This window comes from Engystomops pustulosus, chromosome 6 (genome assembly GCF_040894005.1).
Source record: "Engystomops pustulosus chromosome 6, aEngPut4.maternal, whole genome shotgun sequence".
Lineage (NCBI taxonomy): Eukaryota > Metazoa > Chordata > Amphibia > Anura > Leptodactylidae > Engystomops > Engystomops pustulosus.
In genome coordinates this window covers 122,708,687-122,722,205 of record NC_092416.1, presented here as the reverse complement: position 1 = coordinate 122,722,205, position 13,519 = coordinate 122,708,687, and the positions used below count along the sequence as shown (strand labels likewise).

At 39.7% G+C, this 13,519-nt stretch overlaps 1 protein-coding gene across 1 annotated transcript; it reads left to right on the top strand.

Annotated features, from left to right (window-relative positions):
• The first annotated feature begins 1,076 nt into the window (after positions 1 to 1,076).
• SCRT2 (scratch family transcriptional repressor 2) lies at positions 1,077 to 13,290 on the top strand. The gene is made up of 2 exons (XM_072110794.1): positions 1,077 to 1,380; positions 8,493 to 13,290. The coding sequence occupies exons 1-2, from the start codon at positions 1,224 to 1,226 to the stop codon at positions 9,191 to 9,193; spliced, it is 858 nt and encodes a 285-aa protein (XP_071966895.1). The 5' UTR covers positions 1,077 to 1,223; the 3' UTR covers positions 9,194 to 13,290.
• Positions 13,291 to 13,519: the final 229 nt, after the last annotated feature.

Here is a 13,519-nt window from a genome sequence, read left to right as displayed (position 1 = left end):
GTAGACAAATACTACAGGTAGGACATGGAAACCTGTTGCAATGGAGTAGCTGGTCACAATTCATTATTATGTAATGCACTGTATTGATAAATATGATGCACGAGGCATAGAAAATTTTAATTTCTCTCCCTCTTCGTGGTTCAAAGCCTTTGGAAGTGTGTGTTTTTCTATACTCTTTACATTGTGTGTAAATATATACTTCCAGGAAGATAGAAGTGTGTATTTCTATTCATAGGCAGCATGTGGGATGTTCAGTGCTGTCTGTGGTATGATAGACAACACAAGAGACCTGAGCTGCCACTTCTACTCTTCCCTTCTTTGTATAATATAGAGATGGAGAGGCTCTCTTCTTTTGTTGCAGAATTGCAAGGGTCACTGTTTATTGCCCACCTTGGTGGATGTGGGATATTAAGATGCTCCCTCCCCCCTTCCCCCACCACCATATGGACTTTCCCTTTATGATTCACAGGCTGTTAAAACACTGGTTGCATCAAGACAAAGGAATCAGAGTTCATCTACACAATGCCAGTCTTACTGATCTGATTCTGTCGTGCCTCCCCTTCACCTCCCCACGTGTTGTATTTCTGTTTAAGGATCTCTATGAAGAATGTAAGATTATCTGCAAGAATTCATACTGATAAAATAATGAATAAACATGAATTCTTAATGAGATGAGAATAACACGCTGCCATCTGCATGCAGACTGGGTTATGATTTATTACAGTGCAATATGATGAGTTAAAAGTTTACTCCCCTGTTCCTACATTGCACAAGTAAGTTGCAGGGTGCAGGCATGTAGCATAGCGGGACAACATATCGCCTCCCTATTCTCCAGCCACACTACTCTACATTACTTGTTTCCACCGCATTGTCTAGAAGAAGTAAGTAGGCAGGAGGTTGTCTCTTTCTCTATGTCGGCACAGCCGGTTCATTGGTAATGTGATGATTGTCCTGGGGGACATTTGATGGATTAGAGAGCTAAACAGCTCCATTGCAAAGCACCACCTGATCTCAGGCCTGCGTCCCATATAAAGACAGCATGAGTGCTGAGCTCAGCTATTGCTGCCAGATTTCCCCCCTCCCTCCTTTCCTGCTCCCTTCATCTCCTTTCTCTCTCACTCTCTCTCTGCACACTGCAGAAAGTCGGAGCTGTCCAGTGCTGAATGTGAGCCCTCTCTTTAAAGACTAGCACTACACAAAGGGAGACCCTTGTCCATCTCACCATGCCACGCTCTTTTCTCGTCAAGAAGATAAAACTAGATGACTTTTCTTCCAGTGGGATTTCAGCGTCAAATTACCACCACTTTGATGATCCCTGCGTCCTGGGGCAGTCGCTTACCAGCACTGTAGGAAACCTGGGAGTCCCTGTTGCTGAAAACGGTAAGTTAGCATCTGGAGGATGGATGGGAGAGGATGCAGTCAATGATAGATACACAATGTATTTTATAGCTGTACATTGCATTGAAGAAAGCTGTCCATACACATTGTTTCACTTCTGACTTGATGTGACGACATTGGACCGCTGTTGTACAATGTCATAAAAGTTTGCCATTGAAAAGTCAGGATGATCATTACTTCAACTTTACAACAAAAAATTACATTGTTGCCATCTCTTTAATCATACTATTGTTAGAAGATTGTTCCAATAGTAACAAACAATTCAAACCAGAAGAATTTTGTCGCTACTTTAGCAATATTGTATGGTTTTTCCCTCATTTATGGTGATGCTGAGTATGTAGAAAGAATAAGGAGGCTCATTCCTCAGCAATTAATATCAAGGTGAACATCTAAGCAGTGGCAGACATGCCTCTGGTCTTGGTTAGGACCTCTTCTGGGACACATGTAGCTATCAGGCCTTGGATATTCCCATCCCTTTATGTAAGGGTCAAGCCAAGCTATCACAGCGAGATTCCATTTCTGTGGACAAAATAAGATGCAAAATGTGAATATTGTATGTAATATCCTTAATAACAGGACTAAAGAAAGTTTATAAGATAGTCAATGTCAACACAATGATGGTGTATTCCAATGGTGTAGAGCAATGCAGGCCTGGTGCAGAGCCACGTTTTCTGCTATCACCTGTAGAATAATAGATCAATTAACAATAGTTTCCTTGCTTTTATTTGCAGAGAGTGCTCTTTGCTTCTGTGAGACACAGTATTAATGCCTGTACTATCAAGCCCTTGATGTCTTTTAGAGGAGTGAATGCCAGAGCCGTACAGAGGGGAGGACAGAAAGGATGGGGGGAGGGGATCTAAGCTTTCTCCGGGGACCTCATTGTTCAGGAGGCAGCCAAAAGACTCTCTCTAAAGCCCTTTAAGCAGTTCCAACCTGGTAGAATGAGATCTGTTTGGGATTTGAGGGGTAAAAACCACAGCACATCAGTTTCTATTTTTACCATTTACCATTTAGTTGTTATGTATTTATTGAATGTGTATTGTGTTGGGGGAGGGGGATAAGGTAAGGCTGGTATGTTCCTTGGAGAGAGTTATTTTGAGCACAATAGGAATATTTTTCAGTTTAACCTTGTGCTGTACTTCAGCTATTGAGATGCAACTTGTGGTCCCAGGGCAGGACATTTGCAAGCTAAGCACATCTTGCTCTAACACTAGCATCAGTAACGCTGCTCCATGTAGACTATATACTAGACAAGACACCTTTACAATGGTACTTCTCTTCAGTGCTGGTGCTGTGTACCATACATACGTCTTATCTAGAAGTTTCAGCATCTTATAATGATAAATCATAGGGTTTGAAGTTTGACTACAACCAATTCCTGCATATAGTCTATTTGTTGCCATCAAATGTTGTCATCATCTAATGGTTTTATGTTTTTGTAATAATGGCCCCACTAAATGAACATAAATTTCTAAAGGCAGAAACCTGTGGAATTTCTCACAAATCCAAAAAAAAATCATCATACATTATTTTTCTTTACTTTTCCTACTTTATGATAATGGATGTAATTGAGGTGAACTTTTTGTAGGTTCCAAATATTGTATTTTATATAACACAAATATATTGCATATATTTGTCACCCTTTTTAAGAATGCTCCCAACAAACATGATGTTGGTGGCATCTCTTATTATACATGTGGTATTGATACATCCTGCAGCACTCTTCATATTGCAAAGCCACTTATAGGTGAATTTATCTATTGAAACCATGAGTACGCATATCCCAGGAATCTATGTGAATTTTGGCAATAAAAGGGATACCTGGTGAGAACCTATATAACTACTTACATAAAGCTTGAAGTCTATGCAGCTATTGCCCTAACAGTGACAACCACCACATCCACAGTATGTTGTAGGACTAGTCATTTTGTTACATGGTATCCCTGGATTGAAGCAATAACAACATTGTTTCTAAACACGTCACAACAGTCAGCGGTCAAGCACCTGACAAGATGCCATTTCTGATCAAACAGGTGTCACTGAGCACCTTTGATAAGGTACTAATGACACAGTCACAAGGGATAGGTAGCTGGAAGGAAGTGTCTGTCTCAAAGTCACGCTCTTGAAAATAACCTTGCTGTGTGCTTGGAGAGGTGTGAAATATTGCTGAGGAAAGCTGTTTGGTACCTGAACCATGTGACTGCACAATCTGCAAATAAGGAGGCAGAAAGATGATGAAAAATAACAATCTGTGAATCTTGGTGGATAGTCAGGAAGCGGTGATTGTGGTAATGAACTTGTCAATCTTCTCATTTTGAAGGTGCTTTAGCCACACAAAGGTAGAACATGTGTCTGGTATTTGTAGCAGAGGATTATCTGTTATCACCAGGCAAACCATTATCATTTATTATGTACAGTAAACTGATTTTGATTGGTGGCCATATTCTGTCTTTAGGTCCGTAGCTTATTAATTTTATTTTCATGGCTTCTGTAGTTGACTTCATACATCTAAATACTGCTTAGAATTTTCCCTTTTTTTCAATTTTTATTTTTTCTAATGATGTGACCTTCTTACAATATATAGGAGAATATAAAGCTTTATCTGGTCATCTGTTTCAAAGGAATGTAAGGTTTGATATAGTTACTGGAACTTACGGTACTATGACATTAAAATTCTTGTCCTTGTATGACCCAAAACCTTCAGTGTAGTATCACGAGGTAGAGAGATTCTGCAGCCAGAATATAACATGTTCCCATCACAGATAGGGATTGCTGACACTTCACCCAGCTGCCCAAAATCCATTATAGCACTGAAACAGCTTCCCTAAGCAGAAATGGTGGTGAGGCCCCTTCCCCTGGTGAACATACAGCAGCCCAGATAACTACAGATGCCTGCAGATTTCCACATCTCAGCCTTAAAGTCAATAAATCCTGTAATGACAAAACTAATTACATCTTCCCTTGTTATGAGCATCTGTTGGGTGGTAAAACTGGATAAAACAGCTTGATAAAGCCGCAATGTTCATATAACTTGGGCCGATCTGAGCACCTCAGAAAATGAGCTGCTGCATTTACCTTCACCTTTAATGCATGAAATGTGTCGGAGCCAAGATTTGTTTGCGGGGAGACTGCTCCACTTATCTGCAATCTTTATCTATTATGGCTGGAGTAGCATTTCTGGGGAAAGCTACATCCTCTAGAAGCCCCTTTGCTGCAGGCCAAGAAGTGAAGATTGTTTTTCCACGTGCTCTGCAGTGTCACCTTGATACAAGGCACATGCATCAAATCTGCAGAGGAGGGGCAGGAGCCTGGTTGATGGCACATGTTTATGTGCAAACACACCACTGCCCATCGCTCTGCTCACACACATAGCAATGCTTGATTTGTGCAGTGCAGGCATCTGGACTACAGAACAGGTTTATCTCATGCAAAACACCAGCAAGATTTAGCAAATGATACATTATTAAAAGAAGCACATTGAAAGTACAGAACAGACTGCACAGCTGGGGCTCGCAAGGAAGAAAATAAGAGTAGACAGCACATTTGAGATTCCTGACCCCAGCTAATGCTTGCATTAAATGGAATATTGACTGTGCGCTAATGGTTTAAGAGATCCAAGAAGTTAAAGGGTCACTATGCCCAGCGCTGATATATTCCATTGCAGAGACAGAAATGTAGGTATTTGCTGCATTGCTTCCCTGACAGCCATCACAACCACATGAATAGGGGGCATTCAGAATATAAGCTGTATGTGTTTAAGGGAATAAAGGTGCAGTGGGGTGGTGTGTATCTCAGCAGAGCTCATCCTTTCATGCTGAGCTTGAGAACAGCTCATCTTGCAGATCAATAGATCACAGTTATCGACAGAAGAGTCCAGTAAATAATGTCACAGCTGGGTTGACAGAGGAAACAGGTGTCATAAACTTGTGGCTAAGAAAGAGCATTATCTTACTAGAGACAATTGTGCTTACAGGGCTGCTGTAGTCTAGTAGTGTATTCACATATGTATTTAGTGAGACGCCTAACTACAAAGAAGGACAATGAACTAAACTTCTCACATCTTGTATGGCTCAGAAATTTGTATAAGTATAACATATGAAGATGACCTTGTCACAATCTTTCTAGTGAATACAGATAACTACAACCAGCTAAATGACACCACTAGGTGCAATAACATCTTGAAAAATGTTAATAATGCTGCACGCTATTTTGGTCAGTGCCTAAAGTGTGTTGCATGTTAGAGAGCTTCAGTGTAATAATAATATGATTTAGCGATTTTGCTAAGTTCTACAAGTTGACATCCAAATATGTGCCCATCTTCACAGTTTCATTAGGCTGCATGTACACACTGGACCACATTTACTAAAAACTGTGCAAACTTCACTATGTGCAGTTTGACTGTGTAGTGTGCAGAGTGCCCCAGATTCAGGATTTCTGGCGCCCATTTATCATGATTCTAGTCACCCTTGCACAACTCCAACCGAGTGCACCATTTTTTTTGGTGCACTTTTAATATGGGGCTTGCAACACATTTCTGTTGGACTTTGCATATTGAATGTGGCACAAGGTCCGACTGAGCACCGGAATGCCCATTTTGTGTTGTGTCGGGTAAATTGCAGGATGTGCGACAAATGTGTCTCGGATACTTCTTAAATACATGTGCAAGCATTTTGCAATGAAAAGAATGTGCAAAGTCTGCCCGAAAACTAACATACGGACCTTAGTAAATGTGGTTTAGTAAACTTAATTTTCATTGCAATGAAAACGCAAGGTGTGAATGGAGCCTCAATACTTCCCTGATGCCCTTAGGGTGTGGTTCCCATGTTGCAATTTAAACTGTATCCCAAGGAACTGCAGTCATTTTGTATGTGGTTATGGGTGTAGTTTCTTAATTTCAGGGTTAATTTCATGTTGTCTCCAGAATACTGGGGATACATAATTAATATATCAGGTTTCACCTGCAGAATCAGGTTGCATGCAGTTCTTTATAATGCAATTGTGATGCAGTTTTGACAGCAACACGTGAACACACACATAAAAACCACTGGACATAGCAGCTCAGCCAATCACCACTCGACTCAAATGGGCCTGGAAAGCACACAATAACCATTCCTTACACCAAAAGCATTAGAATGGGGATAGAAAGATAAGCAATATTTCTGTTTTACTCTTTAAGCCATGATTTCTGTTTGCTTCAAGATATTTTATTGGAGAATTGGAAAATGATAACATGGCTGTGTATTTTTATAGTGGTCAAAGTTTTAAATCTCTGAAACTACCTCACTCAGGAGGCTCCCGCGGCCAGCTGCGCTGGCATACAATTATATGCTAGGCATATACACTAGGCGTATTACAACCCACCGTTCAGGGCTGAATGGGATGCAGGCTATAGTGAGTGCACAGACATGGGAATGCCCTGCATCAGCCCACTCTGCTGCTGACCACGCCTCCTTCACGCCTACCTGACCAGGGGGATATAATTGCAATTCCTTACGGTTTACAAGGAATTGCGATTATTCAGACTTTGTCCGCCAGAAAACTAGTGTACAAGCCCTTATAAATGTCCCCCATTGTCTTCAGATATTTGATTAATCTAAAGAAAACAGAAAGTAGACTCTAATAAATGTGTTTATAGTGCACATTCACTAAGTCAGATACTTAAATATCTTTGTGCATATAGTGTTCAAGATTACATTATGTCTGTTGTTATAATGCAAAATAAAAACTGGGTCAAAATAAAACATAAGCCATTAAAGCATAAGGGCAGATAGGTTATGTCAGCTGTAAGAAATTGTTTCAATTGATGGAGAACATGTGTATATTTGAATGAAAGAGAACAAATGAAATCTGAGTTTTCCTAGTTATTTTCATGCGGATAAATAAAAAGCCTGCAGAGCCTCATAATGGTATGAAACCAAATCTTTCCTCTTGTCCCAATTCCCCTGACAGTTCAGTAAAGTAATAGAGGTAATATGAGGCCTAATTATGTAACAGTAAACATGATGATGTCAGTGTAAAATTAAATGAGGATTTTTATGGAAACCACTGCGGGGTGCGCTTAGTGCACCTACTATTCTGCTTACAAATCAACTGATGATATGTGCTATAAATTATTCACATAGATCCTAAGTTAATCTATACTGGACCCAGAAGATAATGTCAGATGCACAGATTCAACACCATGGAACAGAGCAGATTTTATTTTAGATAATGAAACATCTTGTGTATTAAGACACTGTTTTTTGTTTATTATCCTGAGCCCCAAGTATCTCATTGTCTCATACCACAAGTGTCAATGTATCATTGTCCTGTTCAGAGAGTGCCATTGAGTCACTGTCCTATACAGCAAGTGTAATCGTGTCATTGTTGTTCTGTATCTTAAGTGTTAGTGCATCATTGTTGTGTTCCCCATATTTCAGGCTGTAATTCTTATACCCCAAATGTCAGTGCATCATGGTTATGTTCCCCCATGTGTCAGTGTGTTATTCTCATATTAGACAACCATTGCTTAAAGAAAATTTATCATCAAGCATGATAAACCACGGACACTTACTCATAGATCCAGGTACCATGATTCTGGTAATCTTCTTATATTTGTTATCCATGGCCTCCTTCCTTCTAAAATACATGTTTAACATTATGCTAATGAGTATGAGGGGCTTTGGGGGTATTTCCAGAGCCCCCCAGTAATGTCTTTTCACTGTGAGCCTGTGATGCTGTAAAACCCACTAGAACCTCTCAGACTCATTAGCATCGTTTTAAAAGCTTCTTTTAGAATGAAGGAGGCTATGAATAACAAATATAGGAAGATCACCACAGTCACAGTGTCTAGATCTATTAGTATGTTCCCCTGGTTTATCATGCTTTATTTTGATGGCAGATTGCCTTTAATGTCAAAGCATTGTCCTTGAACCTGAGATTGTGCAATTGCCCTGGGATCCTGACCACCAGAATATTGCTACGTAGGATGTGAATATGTCTTTTTACTGTAATATCTTAACAAAATCTAAAGAGGAAAGCAATGTGGAGAATCAATGATGTTTCTGACGATTGGATTAAGATAAAGGTTTTTCTTCATTTTTTCCATCTAACAGGTTATGACGAGCATTGCATTACATCATCTGATTATGAAGTTGAGAAGAAAAGCGGAACCAAATTTTCATCATCTGAAACTGACTACACACCAACTCATGATGATTACAGTGAACCTGACAGCCCACAGTCCAGTCTCTCAGCAGGGTATTTCAGCGGGGAAGCCGCAGTCACAGACAGCTACTCAATTGATGCTTTCTTCATCACCGATGGCCGTTCAAGACGAAGTGATGTGAACCGTGGAAATCAGCGCCACACGTGTAGTGAATGCGGTAAAACCTATGCCACCTCCTCCAATCTCAGCCGGCACAAGCAAACTCACAGGAGTCTGGACAGTAAGTTGGCAAGAAAATGTCCAACCTGTGGCAAGACGTATGTATCTATGCCAGCCCTGGCCATGCATCTCCTAACACACAACCTGAAACACAAGTGCGATGTATGTGGAAAAGCCTTCAGCCGGCCTTGGTTGTTGCAAGGCCATATGCGTTCTCATACTGGGGAGAAGCCCTTCGGTTGTGCCCACTGCGGTAAAGCCTTTGCTGACCGATCTAACCTTCGTGCTCACATGCAGACACACTCGGCCTTTAAACACTACAAGTGCAAACGGTGTGAGAAAACCTTTGCTCTTAAGTCGTATCTCAACAAGCATTACGAATCGGCTTGCTTCAAGGGCTCAGAGCATGAGTGCACTGTCCAAAGCTAAAGCCAGTGCATACAAAAAAAAAACTGTACACAGCTACACATGGCACAAACCTCTGTGTCCTCCCGCCCTTCTTTATGGCACAAGGCACCAGAAACTGAAATAAAAAAATCAGGGTACTTGGCATATAAAAGTGTTGCATTACGTTGCACTTCACCACCATCTATGAGAGCACCATATTTTACCTATGCTTTCTGGACCACATAACACATTGTTTTTTCTTATTTATTTTAAGCCGTGCAATATAACTCTCTCACATCTACCTTTCTTTTTAACTCTTCTTAAAAAAAGACTTACTTCCTCTCCACTGAAGCTCTTAGATATCTCTTATGTGCAAAGCCAAGCTTTCTTAAGATAAACCACATGAAATGTGAAGGTGTCATTAGAACTGAATGGGACTGAATGGAGAAGCTCTGCAATGCTAAGGCTCAGGTGCCATTTCTCTACATTGCATCATGTATTTTTTTGGGGACATGCATAGTGCCATTATATGGCACTGCTGCCAATGCATCAGTATTACTCTCTTTTCCAATGACTTTGTGCCACAATTTTTTCAATTTTCATGTACAAAACAGAAAGTATCCTAGTCATGAATGCACAAAACATTTTTACAGGCTAAGCAGTAAACGCATGAATGTCCCACATAAGTTCTTCCCGATGGCACCAAACCTGAATAGCTGTATATATAGGCAGTAAGATTTCCTTCAGTGTCTTGATTTAATATTTGGAAGCACATATGTACAGTAAGAAACCAGGCAAAGTTGTGCCAATGTAGACTCCAATTAACTTGTCGTAGATTCCTGCGAAACAGCGTTACCTCTAGTGTTTTCTAAAGCAATGAGAATATGCACTATATTTGGATGACTGATATATGTATTTATTATCTACCCTGCATTAAGAAAGGGTCATTTCACTGAGCATTGTGACTATTCTAACTTATTACGCTCTGCAACATGATGCGACCTCCACCTCTGTGTGGAGGCGAATGTCTGAAGCGATTGTTATGATGAACTGCTTATTTAAGTAATGTAATTTATACAAGGTGTTATTTATACTATTTATTTGCCAATTTACTTTTTATTATTGACTTTGATTTTGTGGTTGCAAATGACTGGATAAAATGTGGTGTAATATGAAGAGACGGAAAGGTCAATGTTTACAGACGAATGTTACAGGCAATGGACCCTACAGGCATGTTTCCGCGTATTGGACTGTCTTCCTCCTGAGGTCTACTACAGACAGAACGTATTCTTCAGGCCCACATTTATGATCAAGCATCTAGGAGATCCTGGATGATTCTGGAAAAGCCTATGCAATTTTCTCATTGACTTTTTACCTCATGATGACTCAAAGGAAGCCAATATATTTCTTGCCACAGGTAGCTCTGGCACTTTGGTCGGAGCTTATACTTTCTGACTGCTGTCTGCTCACATGTGAGCCACAAATACTGTATTGCATTTTGTCATCTATAACCCAGGCTGGCGTAGCAGTATTCTTGAGGTTTGTAGGCCTTTTCATGAGAAGCCTGGGTAATCAGCAGATATGACTTGATATTGGAAAGGTCATCGCAAATTAAGACATATCATTTTTATAACTGCAAAAAAAGTAGACATTCACTTAAGTTTACAGCGTTATGTAACAGTAAGTGACACATGAGCTTTGTAGCGATTTTATGCATTGAAAGCACTTGCAATGGCCAATCTCAACTATAATGCAGTATTATTACACAAAACACATTGTAAGGAAAAAAGTGATAATAGCTGATTTTGCTAGTCTTGCCTTGCTTATACCAGACTATATACAGGGTAGGAGGGCAATTGTCTCTTTGACTATCCTGCATGCCAGACTATAACCTTGAGCTATTAGATAATAGAAGCCTTATTTGCATCATCAGTGTTATTGCTTTGTACAAGAGAATGTATCAAATAACTTAAAAGAAAATCACGGCCTTACATTTTTTAGGATATCAATGCTTAGTTGCCAATAATCACAACATCAACAGGCAATATCAATATAATAAGTCAGGGCAATATAAAGTAACTGGAATACATTCATAGCCATGAACAGACCAATAACTGCAGCTGATGATAGCCTATAGCATAGCTATGCAGAGTTGGCTGCTCCCAATGTTAAACTCAATGAGGGCATTTATTAATTTTGGCACAGTTTGGCACTGGAACTGTGCTATATTTTTCAGTGGGATGTAAGTTTGTGACGCAGGGGATTAATGAATTGGCGCATGGATTAAATGGTTTAGAACCTCCTAGACTTGCTTTTAGCTGCTCTCTTTTTGCGCCACAAAAATAGAAGCACCAGAAAACTGTTGCATTCACAAGCCAAAAGTCGAAAGTCGGATAACACCAATATTATAGTGCCGACGCTTCATAAATTTAGGTGCAAAAGGCACAGTTTTCCTTGTGAAAGGCCATAATAAATGACCCCCAATATGGTCTGTTACTTAAAAGGAATTGCCACTTAAACTTCTATTATATGGTCCTTAACATTCCCTTAGGAGTGTTTTTCTTTTAATTCACCTTATAGGTTCTGCAATACCTGAACAATTTTTGGTTGCTGCCTAGCGAAGGTGACAATACCAGAGCTCTTCATTTCTGTGTGACAATTGTCACAAGTTAATTCTAAATGACCAGCACTTATGCCTCAAGCCACCAATACCCAGCATTGGAGTCAGTTAATAACGGTAGCAAGACAAATGCATTCTGCAAAGTTTAGGAAATCACTACTTAGAAGTATAACTGACAACCACTTGTATTGAACTATGTCTTCATAGTTACAGCTGGCTATTAAGTAAGAGCCTTGATTTGTTAGCAACTGAACAGCAGCAAAACTTGTAATACTTGAAGAATATACATTATCTATTGCATAGATGACCAGATACCTAATTCCTGTTCTGGCATTATCACTAATTCTGCAATATTCTGCATCAGATACTGCATCAACTGAACACTGAATAGGTGCTATCCATGAAAGAATTCCAATAAGATATAGGAGCCTGAGCCTGCAATAAATTCTCATGTCTATCAAGAACCCTTACATCTCAGGGTAAAATATAGATTAAAACAGAAATGTACTAACTGGGAGGGGAGCTTCATAAGAAAAATTGTTCCCCTCCTGGTGTTAGTTTAAGCCAGGCATTCCTCACCCCAACACAGAAACATGCCACTTGTTTGTCATCCACTACCAATCTCTGTAAGAGTGGATTCATAGAATCCTGAGGCTGGTTCCCTTCTTCAATGATTGTTATGTTGTTGTGCCTGAGAAGAGCTCTATAGGGTAGGAAGGAACTGATCCAAGCCTGAAAATACGGCCTTTCTTTTAGAATTTTTTTTCAACCTACATGTGCTAAAGATGTAGCACCAATCATAACGACAACCATTAATGATAATTGTTATGTCAATGACACCAAACAGTTTGTTCTGACTGTTTATACAGAATTTGTTTGTTCCGTTAATGCTCATAAATACTATGGTTTAAGATTTGACTCATTTACAGCAATGAACAAGAACCCTATTTGCAATACTGGGAATGATCTTCCATTGCTTCCATTGTTGCAAAAACCTTTGCATGTATTTTCCCTGCGCAGATATTTGTTAATATATTAACATTAGTGTTAAGGCAATGTCTTGCTGTTGAATCAGAGTTTAGAATCTTAACCTGTTAGCACAAACACTCTTCCATTTTCATCACAGCCCGCACATTTCACAGGACCCTGCGTGCTGGCACCGGAATGGGTTAACTTCTCATAGTATGTTACTAGAGTACATATGCAAAAGCTGACTAATTCTGATTTACTTCATTTCATTAACCAATGTGCATTTGCAAACTGATGGCATGGCCACAGCCAATTTCTGCTGCCTTTTTACCTGTTACCATATGCCACATTTTTACCTGTAGATGTAGGACACCTGCCCTTCTTTCATATTTATACTGTACATAGAAAGAAACAGCAATAATTTTAAATGCATGTCAGAGTTTTGGTTCTATTAGCAACTGAAGCTGTTAAAGCCAGTTCTACATGTCACCTTTTTCTGTATTAATTCTCATGCAATTCAGGGAAATTAAAGAGTTTATGATTCAATAGATCGGAGTTGTGAGTTCAGTTCTTTTTATTGTTCTCCTATGATATCACTATCTGGGGCACGGATGGTAAACATGCACTTTTTTGCACCTGTCCTTCCTGATTAGTTAATTGGGGGTTGAGACTATGAAGTTAGACATAGACTCCTTTAAGACCTAAATTTACATGACAAAGACTTCTGCATATGGTGGCCTGTCTACAGTAGGGTGAGCCTCTGCTCTGGGTAAGTCACT

Coding starts and splice junctions, on each gene's coding strand:
- SCRT2 (XM_072110794.1), top strand. CDS start 1,224: ATGCCACGCTCTTTTCTCGTCAAGAAGATAAAACTAGATGACTTTTCT. Junction 1,381..8,492: donor AGTCCCTGTTGCTGAAAACG/GTAAGTTAGCAT, acceptor TCCATCTAACAG/GTTATGACGAGCATTGCATT.